This window comes from Nomascus leucogenys, chromosome 21, assembly GCF_006542625.1.
Source record: "Nomascus leucogenys isolate Asia chromosome 21, Asia_NLE_v1, whole genome shotgun sequence".
In the NCBI taxonomy this organism is placed as follows: domain Eukaryota; kingdom Metazoa; phylum Chordata; class Mammalia; order Primates; family Hylobatidae; genus Nomascus; species Nomascus leucogenys.
In genome coordinates, this window is record NC_044401.1 from 823992 (window position 1) to 845419 (window position 21428).

General features: G+C 36.1%; 1 protein-coding gene across 1 annotated transcript in view; it reads left to right on the top strand.

The window, feature by feature from the left end:
• RABL3 (RAB, member of RAS oncogene family like 3) overlaps nucleotides 1–21180 on the top strand; it is a 56130-nt gene extending 34950 nt beyond the window's left edge. Inside the window, exons 4-8 of the mRNA XM_003261873.2 lie at nucleotides 1798–1912; nucleotides 9360–9510; nucleotides 13686–13757; nucleotides 17351–17389; nucleotides 17970–21180. Coding sequence (XP_003261921.1) covers nucleotides 1798–1912; nucleotides 9360–9510; nucleotides 13686–13757; nucleotides 17351–17389; nucleotides 17970–18035 — 443 coding nt within the window. The 3' untranslated portion in view covers nucleotides 18036–21180. The remainder of the gene's footprint in view (nucleotides 1–1797; nucleotides 1913–9359; nucleotides 9511–13685; nucleotides 13758–17350; nucleotides 17390–17969) is intronic.
• Nucleotides 21181–21428: the final 248 nt, after the last annotated feature.

Here is a 21428-nt window from a genome sequence, read left to right on the forward strand (position 1 = left end):
CCTGACTCCTTTCATCTCGGCCCCACCTTGATTCTTCTAGCACATGTTCTACAAAGCAAGAACTCTCAGCCCAAATGAAAGAGAAAGAATAGGGGAAAAGGGTACTCAAATGCCCTTAAAAGCTCAAAAGTCTTACCTAAAGATCCTCAATGAAGTCTTCCCTGTCCATCTAATAGTCAACTTAGGCCTTTGTAATCCTTTCACTCCCCCGTCCAAAATTCTCACCCATAGTTTTGCCATATTTATAACCTGGGGAAAAGGAAAGGGAGAAAATATATGCCAGTTGTTTGCCCTAAAATGAGATTTTATTCTGCTTACCACCAGTCTTCACTGTCAGATTACCTGAGTGCAAATTCTGAGTAACATGTGCCCAAGGACAAGTTACTCCACTTCTCTGAACTTTAGTTTTCTCTTGTGTATAAAGATAATAATTCTTACTTCATAGGACTGTTCTGAAAATTAGATAACACATGTAAAGCACAATATTTAGTACATAAGTACTGAATAAATATTAGCTGTAGTCTTTAATGGTAGTTCTTTATTCCTTTTTTTAAATCTATGCCACTGATGCTGATTAAAACCTCTCATTGAGGAAGGAAGAGTGGGTACAATTGGATATTAGGGCAAGTGTCAGATCTCTATTAGTTTCAGACACCAGAAGAGATGCAGGTTTGTCTAAGCTGGCTGGAACAAGTCAGCTATAGCTTGTACAAGCCCTTTAGTTACGCAGATGGCTATAAAAACTGTAGAAGCCAGCTAATTCTACCTCCTCTGCTTTTCTTTTTCAAATTGACACATACCACCTCTTGAAGATGGAGGAATCATTGGTTTCATGTCCTGTTCACAATCTGGGTAATACAGAAAAGGGTTGGGAGTTTGAAACCTGTAGTGTTTTGACCATAAGATGATATCCTAAATTCTAGTGGGCATCAGTTTTTCCTCTTTTGTCTATCTCTTGCTGTAATAATTGATTCCCTGATTTACCTTTCTATCTGGATTTTAATTGATTCTCTTCAGTTGTATTTTATTGTATTTCTGGGCCCCATTACATTTTGTTATTTTTCTCAATCTATCAAAATCCGTGCATGTACTTTCTACTATCCATACTTCTTTACTATTTAATGTCTCACCCACTCTCTTGTAGTGGCATATTTCTTTTGCTCTAATAACTAAATCTCTTACGGGTAGGAAGCTTACATAACTAATCATTATTCAAAGAACTAGAAAATTAGACATTTGAGTAGGTTAGCCTCAGGTGATCTACAGGACACTATTTTGTCAGCTAAAGAATAGCAATGGTATCAAATCAGTACTATTTTAGTAGATTTTCATTACTTAATATTATTTTTAGTGAGTATAAGTAATGTATGTATGTACTGGTATCTATGGCAGTACTATGTACAGTGAAGAAACAACGTAACTTTTTGAATGAATAATTTCATATGTACTTGAAGTAGTTTTGATTCTCTTGATTAATGAGTGGTTCTACAAATAGGAACAGGCATGGAGTAGGCACTCAGGAAGTGTTGAATAAAGTAAAGATCTGCTAAAAGTTTAACGGGATTTCGTCAGCCCTTGTAAAATAAAGAGTTACAAAACTGACAGAGAAAGGTTTATGGCTATTTATAAATATTTGTAGAGGAAATTTTAAAATAATTGTGTCTGAGTTGTTAGTCATACTAGAATGCTAGATTCATTAAGCAACCTAATGCTTCTGTTTACTAAGCTTCATCTGGCCAATTGTGAAATGAAGAGGAACTGTTAAGGGATTAACATTTTTTTCTCTGATTATTTTAGGTATTATTTTCGTACACGACTTAACAAATAAGAAGTCCTCCCAAAACTTGCGTCGTTGGTCACTGGAAGCTCTCAACAGGGATTTGGTGCCAACTGGAGTCTTGGTGACAAATGGGTAAGCCCAGAATTATTTCACAATTGGTTTGAAAGGTTGTAGCAACCATAGGAATGTACTTCCCTGAATAACACTTTGTAAGGTGTTTGATTTGCAAAGATTTTTCTTTCAGTTTATAGATTATCTTTTCCTTTTAACAGTATCTTTCACAAAGCAATAGTTTTCATTTTGATGAAGTCTGATTACTCTTCTTTTCTTCTATGGATTGTGCTTTTGATATCATGTCTCAGAACTCTTTGCCTAATTCTAGATGATGCAGGTTTTCTCTTATGTTTTCCTCTACAGATTTTATGGTTTTACATTTTTATAGTAAAACATTTATATAAAACATTTCAAGTTTTATAGGTTTACATTTAGATTTATGATCTAAGTTAGTTTTGTACGAGATGGGAGGTTTTGGTTGAGGTTAATGTTTGCATATGAATTTCTAATTATTCCAGCACCGTTTATTGAAAAGATATCCTTTCTCCATTGAATTGCTTTTGCTCCTTTGCCAAAAATCAGTTGACCATATTAGTGTGAGTCAATTTCTGGACTCTAGTTCTGTTCCATTGATCTATGTGTTTGTCCCTTCACCAGTACTATGCTGTCTTGATTATAGTCTTAAAATTGAGCAGTATGATTCCTTCTACTTTATTCTTTTTCATAATTGTTTAACTATTATAGTTTATTTGTTTTTCCATAAATTTTGAGAATCAGCTTGTCTATATTGACAAAAATTTTGGTTGGATTTTTATTAGAATTGCATTAAACCTATTGATCACACGGGAGAGAATTAACATCTTTATTCTGTTACATCTTCCAGTTCATGAACACAATATATCTCTAAATTTATTTAGGTCTTCTTTTATTTCTCTTAGCAGCATTTTGTAGTTTTCTGCATACATATCCTGTGCATGTTTTATTAGATTTATACCAAAATATTTAATATTTTTGAAGCTATTATAAATTGTTTTTTTGTTTTGTTTTGTTTTGAGACTGAGCGTTGCTCTGTTGCCAGGCTGGAGTGCAGTAGCACAATCTCAGTTCACTGCAACCTCTGTCTCCCAGGTTCAAGCAATTATTGTGCCTCAGCCTCCCAAGTAGCTGGGATACCTGGCTGATTTTTGTATTTTTGGCAGAGACAGGGTTTCACCATCTTGGCCAGGCTGATCTTGAACTCCTGACCTCAGGTTATCCACCTGCCTTGGCCTCCCAAAGTGCTGGGTTACAAGTGTGAGCCACCATACCTGGCCATAAATGGTATATTTAAACTTCAGTTTCAAATTGTCCATTGCTAGTATAAAAAAATAGAATTGATTCTGAGTGCTGACCTGTATCCTGTGACCAGAGTTTTTTAGTACAATCCTTAGGATGCTCTACATAGACAGGTTTATTTCTTCCTTTTCAATCTGTGTGCGTGTTGTCTTATTTCTTGCCTTTTCGCACTGGCAGCAACTTCCAGAAGGGTACTAATTAGGAGTGATAAGAGTGAATATCTATGTCTTACTTCCAATCTTAGGGGGAAAGCATTCATTTCACTATTAAGTATGATGTCAGCTTTAGGTTTTTTTTGTTGACATCATTTATCAGGTTGAGAACATTTCTTTCTATCCCTAATTTGCTGATAGTTTTATTAATATCATGAACAGATACTGAATTCTGTCAAAAGCCTTTTCTGCATCAATTGATATGGACATGTGGCTGCTTCTTTAGGCTGTCAGTATGGTGGATTACATTCACTGATTTTCAATATTGGTGGATTACATTCACTGATTTTCAAATATTGAACCAGCCTTCCATTCCTTGGTCATGATGTATTATTCATTTTATGTGTTGCTGGATTTGATTTGCTAATATTTTCTTGAGGATTTTTATCCATGTTCATGACAGGCATTGGTGTGTAGTTTTCTGTTCTCATAATATCTTTGACTGGTTTTGGTGTGAGGATAATGTTGGCCTCATAGAATTAATTGGAAGTATTCCTTCCTCTTCTACTTTTTGGAAGAAATTGAGTATATTTGGTATTATTTCTTCTTTGAAGGTTTGGTAGAATTTACCAAGAGACCATCTGGGCCTGGAGGTTTCTTATTTGAAAGGTTTTTAACCACAAAGTCAACTTCTTTAGTAATTAGGATTGTTCAAGTTATTTATTTCATCTTGGATGAGTTTTTGTAGTTTGTGATTTTTGAGGAATTCATCTATTTCATTAAATTTTTGAATTTATATCAATAGAGTTGTTTATAGTATCTGTTTATTGTCCTTTTGATAGTTGCACAGTTTGTAGTGAGATGACCTTTTTCATTCTGATTTTTGTATTTTATATCTTCTCTTTTTTCTTGTCAGACTTGTAGAGGTTTATCAATTGTATTGACTTTTTATTCTAAAGAAGCAACTTTTGGTTTCATTGATTTTTCTCTATTGTTTTTCCATATACAGTTTAATTGATTTCTGCTCTTATTTCTTTCCTTCTGCTTGCTTTTGGTTTATTTTGTTCTTTCTTTATAGCTTCTTAGATTACTGACTGGATACCTTGCATTTTTGCTAATACAAGCATTTTAATGCTATAAATTTCCCTCTAAACACTGCTTTAGCTGCATCCTGCAAATGTTTAAATGTATTATTTTTATTTTCATTTAGTTCAAAATATGTTCTAATACTCCTTGAGATTTTCCCATCAGCTGTTTAGAAATGTGTTGTTTAGTTTCCATGTATTTAGAGGCTTTCCAGTTATTCTTTGCTATTGGCTTCTAGCTTGATTTTATTATGATCTAAGAGCATACTTTATATGATTTCACTTATTTTATATTTGTGCAACACCCAGTATGTGACCTGGGTGTTGTTATCTCTGTTGTTTCAGTTTTCAGTGTCTTTGGTACACTAAGTAGGATCAAATCCATGTATGCACAGCTTTGACAATGAGCTCAAGCATTCATGAACTACTTCATGGGGTTGCTTTCTCACACTTCACCCTCTCTACAGTCTCTGCCATACTTTGTGATTTGCTGAGGCTCCCTTTTTCGGTCCCCAGGCCAAATTTTCTTATGCACTTGCACAACTGCACCTATGTCCAGGGCCAAGTGGTAGAAGGACAAAGAATAAAAGCAATGGGAGTTTGCCCCACTGTCTTGAGATACAGTTCTATCAATCAGAAAAATTTCCCTTCCGGGCCTGGTGCAGTGGCTCACACCTGTAATCTCAGCACTTTGGGAGGCCGAGGCAGGCGGATCACGAGGTCAGGAGATCGAGACCATCCTGGCTAACACGGTGAAACCCCGTCTCTACTAAAAATACAAAAAATTAGCCGGGCGTGGTAGTAGGCACCTGTAGTCCCAGCTACTTGGGAGGCTGAGGCAGGAGAATGGCATGAACCCGGGAGGCGGAGCTTGCAGTGAGCCGAGATTGCGCCACTGCACCCCAGCCTGGGCGACAGATCGAGACTCCGTCTCAAAAAAAAAAAAGAAAAGAAAAGAAAAATTTCCCTTCCTCTGTATTTGTAAGCAGGGGTTCCCAACCCCTGGTCCATGGCCTGTTAGGAACCAGGCCACACAGTGGGAGGTGAGTGGCCGGTGAGTGAGCATTACCATCTGAGCTCCACCTCCTGTCAGATCAGCAGAGGCATTAGATCCTCATAGGAGCGTGAATCCTATTGTGAACTGTGCATGTGAGGGATCTAGGTTGCAGGCTTCTTATGAAAATCTAACTAATGCCTGATGATCTGAGGTGGAACAGCTTCTCCTGAAACCATCCCCCAAACACCTGTCCATGGAAAAATTGTCTGCCATGAAACCAGTCTCTGGTACCAAAAAGGTTGGGGACCGTTGTTTTTGAGCATTCTGCTTGTGTTATAGCCTTCGCCACAACCATCATGAAATTGCTCAGAGGCTGGCTTACGACAGAAGGAAAAATACTGTATTTCTACACTATCTCCAAGTATTCGGGAGTCCCCTTTCTTGTTTAATGAGCCAGAACTATAGGCCTTCTTCTGGAGTATTCTGTTCACACTTTTGGATTTTAAGCTGAGTTGCATTCAGACAAGGGGATATGGAAGGGAACTGCTAATTCAATGGTTCTTCTCATTGCAGTCTTCCTCAATATGCTCACTATTAATTTTTCAGAGTCCTCAAATAGCCACTTCATGCATCCTGTCCAGGTTTTATAGTTGCATTCACTGGGAAAGACAGGATAGAGTTTGCTTATTCTGTCTTAACCTAGAACAGAACCCCATTTTCTATCTTTTGATTGAAGCAAGTCTTTCAAAGACTTTGTTTTCTGTGTGGAAGTCTAATTGTTTTGTGAAACCTAAATGTAGTATAAGTTTGAGCATATATATATGTAGATTCCAGCAAGACCTAATAAAGAATAAGCACAACTAATTTAAAACCTATATTTCAAAGCCTCGTTGATATTTGTTTCCTATCTCAATTCCTTTCATCACTGATGTCTTCATTAACCTAGCTTGTTCTCTATTTTCTACTAAAATTTCTACTTAAGAAACTTATCCTTAAATTTAAGATTAGGAGACAGCATATTCATATCAGAAAGAAATCTGCATTTGTGTAAGGGAATTCAGTAAAAATTCTACATCCATTTGCATTCTGACACTACAGTTTCATTTTGATCCTATAGATAAACCTGCAAATGTATAAAACAACCTTAATACATTGGTGTGCTTTGTTGGTGCATTATTATATAGCATCAAAAGATTTGGAAACAACCCTAGTGTCCGAGCAATGAAAGATTCATTGAATAAATAATGGCATATCCACATACTGGAGTAGTATTCAACATTTAAAAAATAATCAGGAAGATCTCTACGAACTAAAATAGAAAGATCTACAGAGGGTACATTATTAGGTTTAACAAATCAAAATGCAGAGAATATATATTGTATACCTCCTATTGTATAAGAAAGGAAAGAAATAAGAATATGTATTTATATTGGGATAAAGAATCAGTGAAAAGATAAATAAGAAACTAATAAAAATGGTAACCTATAGGGGACCAGGGGAAATGGGTGGATGGGTACAGTGGTAGGAGCAAGACTGCTTAGCATGTATCTTTTATATCAGGTTGAGTTTTTAGCCATATTTAAACAATTTAGGTAAATTTTATGTTATGTGGTTTTTACCACAATACCATTTTTTTAACTTTTTATTATGGAAAATTTTAAACATATGTAAATACAAAGAATGGAAAATGAACTCCCATATACCTGTTGCCTAGTTTCAACAATTATCAACATATAGCCAGTCTTGTTTTATCCATATCTCTACCCACTTTCTATCTTCTCCCACTCTCAACTGGATTATTTTGAACCAAATGTTAAAACATCATATCATTCCATCCATATATACTTTAAAACATAAGGGCTTTTTTTTAACATGATACCATATAATTATCACAGCTAAAACTTTAATAATAATTCTTTAATAACCAAAGATTATTTTAATTTCCCCAATTGTCTCATAAATGTTATAGTTGATTTTTTCGAAACAGTATCTAAATAAGGTCCACTGGTTGTATTTGGTTTCTTAAGTGTCTTTTAATCTTAGGTTCTTCCTTCTTGGTTGTTTTTTTTTCCAACCTCCTAGCAGTTTATTTGTAGAAGAAGATGGCTGTTTATCTTGTACAGTTTCCTATATTCTGGATTTACTGATTGTCTCCCTGTATTGTCTTTTAAACTTGCTTCTCTGAATTCTAAATCTTCTCTAAAGTGATAATTAAATATAGTGGTCTGAAAGATCCAAGTTTTTTTGTCTTTATTTTTCCACCCATTATTATGCATATAATATGATACCTGGCTGTGTGTCTCTTTGTGATGTTAAGGAACTATCAGCCTTATCCATCCATGATAAAGTTCTGCAGAAGTTTACCAAAGAAGATTTCAAGATTAAATTTTAAATTGGATGCTGCCAGATTTTATGAAAAAGATAAAAGGAAAGCTAAAAAGAGAAATAAGAGAGCAAACTATATATGTATGCTTTATATGTGTCAATGTGCAAGGAATTGTGCAAGACTGAGAGATGTATGTACATCAAAGATGATATTTGATAGAAGATATGCAAAAATTTGTATGTGAGACAGAAGGAAACAGTCCTAAAGGAAAGACCCTCTCAAAACTTTATTCCCTAACAAAGCGAACTGCAGCTTTGAACCATGTCTCTTTAATTAGGGTTGCTGTTGGTATGAATAATTAAAAGTCTTGATCATGCTATTATTGGCTTTGATGCAATAAATAGAATGGTAATATTTTTGTGAGATGGGAGGTTATATAGTTAAAACACTTGTGTTCTGAGGCTGAACAGTTTGCTGAGGCTCTGTAAGATTATTGTGAAGGGCATAAATATTTAGTAACTTTGCCCCCTACCCCAATTTAGAATTTCTGTAAGAGAAAGAAAAGTAATGTTAAAGGAAGAAAAAAAGCTATGCTCAACTGGGTTGTAGTGATTGGATTATGCAATACTGATTTGCTGTCATAAATTGTGCACAACCAGATTTTGTTGACTGTTGTAAATTGAGCTTATAATGTGTCAGAAATCCAGATCTGTTTTATTTCTAATATGTGAGTAGAATTTAAATTAATTCAACAGCAATGGCCTGTGTTCTTTTTAGTAATGAGAAGTATCATTTACATCACCACTCTGTTCTTTGGATAAATAAATTTTTAAAAAAATAAGGATTGTAATAGCCAGTGATCCAAGGCCACTAACCCTAAGTAGTTCTTATTGCCCGTCCTCTATCTCCCATGGCTCTCATTTCAGGAAACAACTACTTGGTACTAAGTTCTTTCCTTTTACTATTCATTTTGCATTTCAGCTGTTTGCTGCCATTTCCATGTGTTTAACCGACCTTTCCCAGGCTATAGTATCACCTATATTTGATTTATTCTAGGCTTCAGCTTCCCTATTTCTATTTTCTTATTCTTCTGATTTCTTTACTATTCAGACAGAAATGTGTATTGTAGACATAGAGTTAATGCATACCCCAAAAGGTACCCAAGAAGCTTGCCATTTTCTCTTCTAGCACAAGGCTTGAGTGCCATGCTAGGCTTTTGGGTTTTCACTACAATAAGGCTTAAATCCACTCTCTGCTTCTACTCTGAAACATTCCTGAGCTGTTATGTTAGCCTTAGAAGACAGAGCTACATTGGAAGTCAAGTCCACTGACTATAATATACTTGATGGGCACTTAGTTGTTCAATTATTCAATATTATTCAATATTCAATAAAAACATGGGACCAAATTTTGAGAAGTTAGATGAATAGCTGGAATCTGATGATGATGAGGATGGATTGATAAAAGAACAAGTAGATGGGAGAAGTTGGAAGGAAAGTAGATTTATAGGTGAAGGCAGCAAAAATCAGTTAATTTTCAGTAAAATAGTTTAAGTTAGTTGCATTTAAATACTACACATCTACATCAGAAAGGTACATTGTATTCACCTGTTCATTATTATTTATCACAGGGATTATGATCGAGAACAGTTTGCTGATAACCAAATACCGCTGTTGGTAATAGGGACTAAACTGGACCAGATTCATGAAACAAAGCGCCATGAAGTTTTAACTAGGACTGCTTTCCTGGCTGAGGATTTCAATCCAGAAGAAATTAATTTGGTGTGTATTTTCACTAATGCATGCTTGTATTATTGTCAGGTAAAGACAAAACTAAAGACATATTCAAATAATATATTCTAGTGAAAGAAGCTTTATACTTGAAATCAGGCTATTTGGATTCTAGTCTAAATGTAGTCAAGATTGGAATCAACATATCTAGACTGAGAGATGTGCACAGTCACTTCAGCCTTTTAAGTTGATCTGTTGGAATGTTCCAACTTTAGTCTATGAATAATTTAAATCATGGGCTTCTTTTTTTGAGACAGAGTCTCGCTCTGTCGCCCAGACTGGAGTGCAGTGGCATGATCTCAGCTCACTGCAGCCTCTACCTCCTGGGTTCAAGCGATTCTCATGCCCAGGCCACCCGAGTAGCTGGGATTACAGGCATGTACCACCATGTCCAGCTAATATTTTAAATATTTTTAGTAGAGATGGGGTTTTGCCATGTTGCCCAGGCTAGTCTTGAACTCCTGACTGCAAGGGATTTGCCCACCTTGGCCTCCCAAAATGCTGGGATTACAGGCATGAGCCGCTGCACCTGGCCCATGGGCTTTTTCTTGAGAAAGTTTTTTAAAATCACACCAAAATTAAAATAAATTGATTAAAGTGGCACTATAAGTGTATTATTCTTGCTTTTAAAAAGCCTCTTAGCTTCTTAAACTACAAATTTTACCTTAAAGGGCAACCTAACAGATACATGAAAAAATTACAAACCTTGAACTAGGAGTGCTTCATAAGGACTAATTTATGTACACTTAACGCATATATAGAGGATTGAGTCCCTTGATGAGATAACTAGCTCAATGAGAACTGAGCGCTTAAAAAAGCTAAGAAATGGTTGTCATGTAAGCCTGTTAGGATCCCAGAAAAAGATCCTGGCCAGCAACTTTAGTCATGGTCATGTTGTTGTTCACAAATAGGATTTCTGCAACTGTGCACTGGCATTCCAGAAATGCAGTGGTGGTGGTGTGATAGTACTAGTGACCAACATTTATTGAGCACTTACGGGTTGAAAACTGTTTTAGTTATTTACATACATTATCTCACATGCATCATCTTCACAATCAACTCTGTAAGACGGGTACTATTACTATCCTCTTTTTAAAGATAAGAAGGAGAGAGGTAACAAGACCAAGGAAGATTACCCAGGTCAATTAGGGTATTCAGATTCAGAGCCTGTGCTCTACAGTTAAGCCTCTTTTCCGCTTAATTAATCCTTCAACTCACCTTGAGAATTTGGCGGCTGAAAAAACTCTTAGAAATCATCTAGACCAACAGTTACCCAAATCTGATTGTGTATTTATATTACCAATAGTACTTATGGAAAATGTTGAATAACTATCCCACAGGTGGAGCTTTTTATTCATCAAGCCTGGCAGGAGGACCAGGAATCTGTAGTTTTCACAAATAACTCAGGTGATTCTGATGCCTTTATTCTATGAATCAATGTTTGTGAACACTGCTTAGTTCAGCCCCACCTCTACCCCTAGCTTCTGCCTGCTATTCCATTGTTCTTTACATTCTGCTTTGCAGTAGAGAGCCCCTCATTTTTCTCAGCTGCCACAATGGAATATTTGATGTGCATACCCCAGGTAGTCAGCACTGAACCATGATATTCCAAAGGATTCTTGCTATATAGATATATAATATTCTTGTTGAAGAAGTGCTGAGATTACTTTGAATATTATTTCCAAAGAGAAATTTACATTGAAAACAATTTGTTTCAGCGCTTACTTTTAATATATTTTAGAATGTATCTGTTTCTATTGCCTGTGGGTTTCTGTGATAATCGTGTGTGTGTGTGTGTGTGTGTGTGTGTTATTCCTACTTGCCTTAAAAAGCCAAGGCCATCTTTTAACTGTGAGTCAGATGTAAAGGTACTCAGATAGTGAGACTTTAGCACACACAGTCTCCAAAAAGTTCAAATATAACATGTTTTTGGCCTTTATCAGTGTGCAGCTTCAAGAACACAGCACAAATAACAATAGGAGAGGGTCAGAGAATGCAGGGAAGAAAAAATGAGGAGGAAAATTGAATACGAGAGTTTCAAAAAGAAATAGCAATCAAAAATTCAGCAATTAAATATAAAGCCTCAAATAAAAACTAATGTAACAATATTTGTGCTAACATCAGTGACTGTATAAATTTCCTTAAAACTGTAGAAAAGTAAGAATTAACAAATGTATACGTCGAAGGTGGACTCAAAGTTAATAAATAACTGCCTGAATAAATGTAAATTGTTTAAATTATAAATAGGTGAACCATTACTTATTTTCTAAAATCCTGTTAGGCTTATTGTACCCTGTAAAAAATTTTCTCTGTTATGTATTTACTTTGAAGGGATCACATTGAAGTGTCTTCCCTAGTTAATAGTCCTTTCTCAAGCTCAGACAAGCTATTTGGAGCTATTAATTTTCAGGCTTTTCCCTCAGCCGTGATAAATGGCAGATGGCTCTTTCAGCTCTAAATTTCTCATCCCAAAAATCATAGTGTTTCTGTAGCTGGTCAACCTGAAATTATAGAACCATGGAATTAAGGTTTTGGGGATTTTTTTTGTTTGCTTGTTGTTTGCTTTAGTTTTTATATTTAGTACTTCAGCTCTATTTAGAATTGTCTAAAACTTTTGACATTCTGATGACTAGCTAATCAATATCTATTTTATAAAACATTTCTACCATAGGTCTAAGGTTTGTCTCTTATATGCCCCAATTGCTGTAGAAATGTGTTCAAACACTATTTCAAATACCATCGTTTGTGCAATGATGTTTCAGTCTACATAATCCATATATGAAATTATCTTTATTATGGTAAGTGCTTGTTGTGCCTGAAAATTTTTCTTAGATTGAAGAGAGGAGGAGTAATACTTTACTACCCACTATGTCCAGGTATGGATTATTTAATTTTTCACAAAAATCCCATGAAATAAAATATTGTTATCCCCATTCCACAAATCAGTAAGCCCAAATTTAAAGGTTTAGTAACCTAACCAATGTTACACAGAGTAGAAATGTTGGGATGGATATTCTGATTTAGAGCTTGCTGGCTTTGAAGACCCCTGATTTCTAGTACTGTATGATCTTTGACAACTTTGTTGTAGCCTCTCTTTTTTGTGGTTTTAGAGAATGTATTATCATTTCTGGCCAAAATTTAAAATGTGAGCCTTGAAATGTTGCATATGAATAAAATAGGAGGCTTCATTAGAAAGGAATCATGTGGGCCTGGAGATTGCAAAAACAGAATAAATGTAACAATAGTAATTTCAGTAATTTATAGGGGCACAGAGGGTCTATAGCTAAAAGACAAAATTTCATACTTGCAAAGGAGCTTACATGATAGCCCTTATAGTTTGGTCTTAGGTACATTTCAGGTAAAAATCAAAGTACTCTATCTCTCAAGGTCACAAGTCAATGGTAACAAGCAAGAAAAAAAAAAAAAAACAAAAACAGCTACACTGGAATTCCAGCGGATAGTAGGCCTTTTAAGGTTTTAAAGTTATTGTAATGATTAATGTTCCAGATCATTTTGTCTCTTCTGGGCCCATTTTTTTTCCTATAAAAAAATTCCATCAAAGAGTAGTAATATATCTTTATTATCAAACAATAGTAGTAGATGTTTATTACCAAAAAAATATATCTTTGTGGCCTACCAAAAGATGTAGTACCTTACATCTAAAGAGAAATCCTTGGCAATTGTTCTGTTTGTTCTTTGCACCTCTAAATCCTTATTTTCATGCTTTCTCTGATTCATATGAACTGCATAGTACTAAATTAGTTGAGCACTGGTGATTAACTAGTACTAAAAGTGAAATGCTTACTGTTTTTCGTGGCTCGCTCTCTCTGGTTTTCAGGGTAAATGTAGGTAGGTCACTCCATTAGTACCTTGGTTTTATTAGTAAAATATTAGTAATCTTGTCTTCCTCTGTGAATTATCTGATGATGAATACATTGATTTGATATACTCTAAAATTGTTTAAATGACAAAGATTAAGTGACCTTATTTTCCTTTAGTACTTTCCTCCTTTGTGCCCCATAATTTGAAAATTATTTGAATATTTCATGAGAGTATTATGCCTAATAGTATTATGCCTATAGAAATGTGCAACAGGATAAGTTATGAATAGCAACGAGCTTGGGTTTCCTAACTTTCAATTGTGGATCTTACGTTTTATCTTCTAGGACTGCACGAATCCACGGTACTTAGCTGCAGGTTCTTCCAATGCTGTCAAGCTCAGTAGGTTTTTTGATAAGGTAATGGTTTCAATTAAGTTATTTTTAAACTTAATTTATATATTATGAGAGTTTAAAATTTTTTTGTAGAATCCTATGACCCTTTATTTTTTTGTCCAAAACTTCACAGCCTGAATAATACTTGTTTTGATCTCTCTTATCTGTTGGTATAATTGCCCAAGGCCTGCTGACGTATTTATTCCATCACCAGTGTTCTCTAAGTAAAGGGCAAAAGCTACTGGATTTAAATGGGGGTTTTAAAAAGATATCTAATTCCTCTCCTTAAAAGAATTTCTATTTACCCATTTTCTAGCTCTTTTTTTCATTTATTCACACTCCCACCCCCATAAAGGCACTGACCTGAGGAGATTCTGCTTAAAGCCCTGAGTTCCTTTTGCTCTCCTAGCTGTTAATATTCTCCACATAAATGTTACTGTTACCTTTTAAAGTAATGTCTTCTTGATTTCCTAGTGTTTCCCTCTCAGAAATATTTGCATTCCAATTACTGACTCTCTGCTAACATCGTTTTATTGTCCTCAACTGGAAGGAAAATGTAGAATGACCCAGCATAGTGGTAAATTAGAGCACTGTTTGTCTTTCCTTCACAAGGCCATACGACTTTATTGCACATAGTATTGACCAAGTTTAAGTTGTTTCCCCAATGCTGACATTGCATAGTAAGGTAAAATAGGATGTCTTTCTGCATGTATTATTGAAAAAGGTTAATTCCTGTGTTACATTTCTTTTTAAGTGACGTCTCCTAAGAAAATCATCTTCCCCATCGCTCTTCTTTATCTCAATCATTTTTTTCTTTTAACTATTTAGGGATTTAATATTTGGCCCTTTTGTTCAGCATTGGATAAGCCCCACCTTTAGATAATTTGGGATTTAATATTTGGCCTTTTTGTCAGCATTAGATAAGCTCCAGCACCCTCCTCAATTAATAGGCCACTAGGAAAATTTTGCTTCACTGCAAAACTTCTTAACTGATATGTGGCAAATAGGGTACAGATGTGCCTAGATGCTGATTTCCCTCAGTTCTCAGAGCAGCCAGGGTCCTCAGGGTGGGGGATTGGGTGATTGGCAGCCTCTTCCATTTTCTCCAGTGTGCTATACAAATATTAGCATTTTCTATGTGTGACATGACATGAAAAATGTTGTGCAGCACTGCAAGGAGCCAGATTTTCTCTCCACATTGTTTTCAAACTTAAAATGTAAGAATTTCCACTGGGTTTAGATCCATGGCCCCATCAATACAAAATTTTGTCCCCTATGAGCAACATCTTATAGATCTGCCCTGACCTGGAAAGATCCCACAGTATGTTGTTTAAATTTAAAATTTTGTTAGTTCTAAAATTAAAAAATAAGATATACTAAATTACATCCTAGAGAAACTGGGTTATTGACTGGTATAATCTGAGTTGTCAGGCAAGGCTTTATTTTTTAAAAAATCGGGAGTACACATTGCAAGTCAGGGGTAAAGAATTATGACCAAAACCAAACTTCTCTTTTATTGCCTGAATCACAACAAAATGTATGTGGGTTAGGAGGTTGGCCAGACCACCAGACTGAGGTGGTTGCCTGAAACCAAAGGAGCTGACAACCAAATTTCACCCAGTTTTCTGGTGAAAGAACCATCAGTTCTTCCAGAATTTAGCATAAAGATTTCTTCTCCGGCCGGGCGTGGTGCCTACACCTGTAATCCCAATACTTTGGGAGGCCGAGGCGGGCGGATCACGAGGTCAGGAGATCAAGACCATCATGGCTAGCACGGTGAAACCCCATCTCTAGTAAAAATACAAAAAATTAGCCGGGCATGGTGGCGGGCGCCTGTAGTCCCAGCTATTCAGGAGGCTGAGGCAGGAGAATGGCGTGAACCCAGGAGGTGGAGCTTGCAGTGAGCCGAGATCGCACCACTGCACTCCAGCCTGGGCTACAGAGCGAGACTCCGTCTCAAACAAACAAACAAAAAAAGATTTCTTCTCCAAAAGGAAGTCTAACTCCTTCTCCAGCCTCTTTCAGCTAGTAGTAATTCCTCACACTCCAGAATAATCAGATTTTCCTGTCCTGCCGTAGAGAGGAAAGGGAATCAGTCTCCTTCTTGGTTTTTGTGGGATTGTTTTAAGATGTACACTAATGATAAACCAACTTTTCTACCTCTGGGGTAAGTGAATGCAACTTTGCCCTGGTGTCTTGTGGCTAAAAATAATCCAGCTATAGTCTCCAAGACAGCAAGAATCTAGATGAATGGCCGTCGCACCAGAGAGAGCAAGCTGGTCTTGGTCTTGGAAGAACATGCTCTGTTCTCATTCAGAGGAACTCTTAGCTTTATTATTTCAGATTTGAATGTCTTAGAGTTCATCTCCAGCTGATCTGTATTATTATCTGATTAACTTTTCTTATCACAGCAGGTCTATGTAAAGAAAATACAGATACTCCTCAACTTGCAATAGGGTTATATCTCAGTAAACCCCTTGTAAATTGGAAACACTGTTAGTCAAAAATACATTTATTACACCTAACATACCAAGCATCGCAGCTTAGCCTAGCCTTCCTTAAACATGCTCAGAACACTTATGTTAGCCTACAGTTGGGCAGAATCATCTAACACAAGCCTATTTTATTAAAAAGTTGTGAATGGCTCATGTAATTTATTGAATACTATACTGAAAGTGAAAAAAGTGCCCGTTGTATGGGCACTCAAAGTACAGTTTCTACTGATTGCATGTTGCTTTCACACCACCATAAAGTCAAAAAATCATAGTCAAGCCATCCTAAATCAGAGACCATTTGTAATACTTCCTGTGTAACCATTGCAGTTTCTCAAGTGTCAGAACAGAATTTATTATTCTTGAAAATGATTTTCATCATCTGAAAACATGGTGCTCTGTAGTGTTTACAGCAGTTTGGGGAACAAATAAAAACATGGTGCTCTTAAACTTATTACATTTGGACATATATTTTGAGGGTTTCTTTTCAATAATGGCGATGGATTTGTGCAGATACATCTGCTGCTTGAACTTGTTTTTTCTACTTATCAAATGCAGATAATTCTGCAACTACTGAAGTAAGGGTGCAGTTAGTTTAAAAAAAAAGTAGACAATACAACAGTCATCAGACTGCTTTTGATGTTGTGTCATCTGTCTATATTGAGGACGTATAGAATTTGTCACCACTTACTATAGGGATGTGGTGGTTTGCTATGTTAAACAGTCCCCTCTTAAAAAATCAACAAGGCTGTTGTAGCAGGCAAGTGCTTTTTTTATCTTATGGATTCTGTTTAGTACCTTGTGGGACTGACTGCTAGGAAACTTAGAGTCAGATTTGCTGCCATACTCTAAGAATTGCATGGGATCTTATATCATTCTATCGTTATTTAGTTTTTGTTATCATTTATTTTTTGATCTATCATTAATGTGTTTTGGAATGAGGCAGGCTTTTATGGAAATACTCTCACAATTCTGATCTCATTAACACCAGATTTTTAGCTCACTGTACTGCGTGGAAAAGATTCTTAGTTTGGATATATTCCTTTTAGTACCATTAGTGGTCGTTCAGTTAGCCACTTTTTGCAGGTATGTGTGCTAAGCCTTTAAAATCTTTGTTTTTCACAGGTCATAGAGAAGAGATACTTTTTAAGAGAAGGTAATCAGGTTGGTATCTATCTTTTCTTGATAAAATAGATTCTTAAATTTTGATAGGTGATTTCCAAATTTAAGTTCAGAAGTAGTTTTAAAAAGTTGGGGAAAGCCCTTTGTAGGCACAAGCAACTGATTTCCTTCTCTCCTTTTAAATACAAAAGAAGAAAATCAGAACAAAGGGAAAATAAGGATCTAGGAAACAAATATAATCTAGGAAACAAATATAATCTAGGAATAAGATTACATTGTGAAATAGAAGAAGAAAATAATTTGCTTGGGACTCCAAGAGTATACGTTCAGGGTCTGTCACAATACAAATAATTTCTATAAAAGTCTAGTAGGTATTATGAGATTTACCTTCACTCTTTCTGATTTAGATGACACTATCACCAATTTGTTGGGAAATGTTTTCCATTTTGGTAAAATTTATTTTTATTATTTAATCTGTGATTTTCTGAGTAAAACCTCAGAAAGCTGTTTTTTTAAGAAACAGCAGGCTGACATACAGAAATGGAAAAGGAGAGAAAAATTACTATTAGTATTTGAACTTTTATTGCTTGAGACTTAATGCGATTATCTTTCCTGCCTACAGATTCCAGGCTTTCCTGATCGGAAAAGATTTGGGGCAGGAACATTAAAGACCCTTCATTATGACTGAGTTATGCTCATGCTTTGGAAGAATGAGCAAGCAGTGGCAGTTTTTCACAGCTCTCCTCTTGCTGTGTTCAATTATTGCCATCACAGCCTTTTAACAAAATAATCTCAAAATGCTACCCTTCAGCCTACCCTTTAATGGAAAAATGAAAGGAAGTGACAATACGGGAGGTCCAAACTTTGTCCCTGTTCTCTGTGTTCCTTACCTTTCTGTCCCTGTGTATAGATTATGTAAAAGCCTTGTGGAAATATGAGATGTTGTCAAAATGATGCAGTAAATGAGCAATGACAGTGTACTGCAGAGAAAATTTACTCTTGCCTAGAACTGGAGGGTTTTTATGGGTCTGTAATTTTCCCACACTCATTGCTGAAAGCTTAATTAAGTACTTCAAAAATGTATCTCCATTGTTTTACCTTCTCGAGGGGAGAAGTCTTGTTAACCAGCCATGAGTTGTCTACCCCAAACAATCTCTGTCATTTCAAAGATGCAAAATGGTGTTATCTAATTGTCTCCACCCTCGTCACACACAGGAATGCCTAATAATAGCAACCCTTGTCTCCCTCTTCTCTCCTTTGCAAATGGCTCAGTGACTGGAAGAGGCGGACTAATAGCCAGAGTTAAATATAAATACAAATTAATAATACATAGAGAACAGCAATACCAGAAAAAAAGAATTCCGGTAAAATGGTGTGAAAAATTGACAGCTCCCTCACTCTTAAGGTTGCTGCTGTATGCAGTCTAGGTTTTCTGTTTGGAAATAAGTAGGGTAAAATCTAAGACCTGCGCAAGGGCAGTGAGAGAGATTTACAGCGTCCTCTCCATTTTTTTAAAGGAAAAGTCAACTTCTGAAATGTCCCTTAGCTATAGTCAGAAAACTAAGAATATTATTCTGTGTCAACGATGTATTTATAGAGAGAAGTAAAAATAAGTTCCACAGCAACACATTTACATGAATTATGAACTAGGATTCTTGGATTTCATAATCACTCCGAAGCTTTTTGGGGATGGTGTGTGTGTGTGTCCATAATTGTGCATCATTACTTTTTTTAACCTATCTTTTTGCTTGCTTAATCTTCTCTGCCCCAGTTCTTCCTTAGTATATGAATTTGATTTCTAAAAACAATTTATTCAACACTTTATCACCCATATTCTCTCTTTGGCTCTGCTGCAGGTCTCTGCACTCCTGATTTTGCTCCATACTTTTAAATAACAATAATAAATATACAGTTTTCATTTCTCATTTAAAAAATAGGTGGAAAACACCAAATTCACTTTCTATTCCATTTTAATTAGGTTTCAGAAGTATCTTGGAAATCAAGGTATGCTGCAAGAGGATATTAAAATAAGAATGTTAGAAAGTCCTTGTAGAAAGGCAGTCTTGGGAATTTGGAAAAGGATTTTTAAAGCAGCTTTCATCAGCTAGACTGTTCTCCAGCCTTTCTTTACTTCCTCTTTGAAAGGACATAGCCCTGGTTTCTTTTTGACACAAAGGAAAGCTATGTAAATCATGATCTGTATGTAGAATTGGTCACAAGTGTGTTGTGGCATAGGCTGTACAGTTGGGAAGTAGAAACCAAATGCTACCCAGAGACCTAACCCAATTAAGCTCTTTGTATTTCTCCCTTAAGAAATAAATCTTCCTTCCCTCTGCTTTCTTCCTCTTTCTTTTAATTAAAAAAAAAATTCATCCTGATTTTTTTATTTTTTATCTTATTTAAAAAATAAAAATAGGCCAGGTGCGGTGTCTCACACCTTTAATCCCAACACTTTGGGAAGCCAAGGCGGGTGGATCACTTGAGATCAGGAGTTTGAGACCAGCCTGGCCAACATGGGGAAACCCTGTCTCTACTATCTCTACTAAAAATACAAAAATTAGCCAGGCCTGGTGGCACACGCCTGTAATCCCAGCTACTCGGGAGGCTGAGGCAGGAGACTCACTTGAACCCGGGAAGTGGAGGTTGCAGTGAGTCAAGATCGTGTCACTGCACTCCAGCCTAGGTGACAGAGTGAGACTCCATCTAAAAGAAAATAAATAATAAATAAATAAATAAATAATAAAAGTAAACCATTGCTGAAGACTCCAGGGTCAATCTGGAAAAATTAACAATATTCCTCAACTCCATTTCTTTCTGCAGCCAAGCTTGATTCCTTGAATTATAGTTTTCTAAGAAAAAATAGTTTTTAATAATCTAAGGTAAATTTGTTGCAATTATTAGCAGCAGCATAATAAGGCTTTTTACACAAATGAATATTATTAGCTAGAGTTCTTCAAAAAAGAATGAAGCATAGTTTTTGCTAGGACTTCTTGAGAACTATTCATAAAAATGCTTTTAGATAATAAACAAGTATAGATGTCAAAATATTTTTTAAAAAGTATAATTGGCCAGGTGCTGGCTCATGTCTATAATCCCAGCACTCCAGGAGACCGAGGCAGGAGGATCACTTGAGCCCAGGAGTTTGAGGCTGCAGTGATTCATGATTGCACCACTGCCTTCCAGCAGCCTGATGACAGAATGGGACTCCATCTCTTTACATATGTGTATCTTACTCTCTTGATGGGACAAGTTGGTAGCAATAAAGATTTTTTTTTTTTCTGTTGTGATTTCGGTGTCTAACCAATTTTCTGACTCACTGTGAAGGTGACCAGATGTGAAGGCATATATATGACTACTCCTCTGTCCCTTGGGTGTATAAGACTTAATTGGAATCCAACTAAAGATTTGGGCTGGTCTCTCCATCTTAACGTTGATGGGATTCAGGACACATAACCCCAAAATATTGCACCCTGATATTTGAGAAAACTGCAGAAGCAAGGTTTCTCATACCTTCCCCTTACCCCTTCTCCCCTGAAGCAGGCCATAAAACCTAAGTGACTGTTCCCTGAAGTAGATCACAAAACCTTCATTCCATAGGTACCCTCTATCCTCACAGATACAGAGACACCAAAAAGAATCTGGACAAATAGGACTTGCTAAGTTCTCCACAGTTTATTACCATCAGATTATGTCCTTTTGTCCTCTGATTATACTTCTGCATAAGACTGTACATAAAAATACACAAGGTTTCCTATTTCTTTTGTGTCTTCATTTCTGAAGATTCCTGTCATGTAAAACTTACAATAAATAAATTTGTGTGCGTTTTTCAATAATCTGTCTTTTGTTATAGGTGCCTCATTTGTGAACCTAGTGATGGGTGAAGAAAGAAAGCTCTTCTCTGCTACAGTGCTCTAAGAAAAGCTATTCCCAAAAGAATTGATCCATATTAGCTTTAGCTCGGGTTCTTAGAATTCCTCAAACTTGAGGCATTCATGATATAATCCAGGTGCCCTGACACTGTTGTTTTTCTGTTCATTCTGACAATGGACTTCATGGAACTGATGTGCAGAGACATCAGACT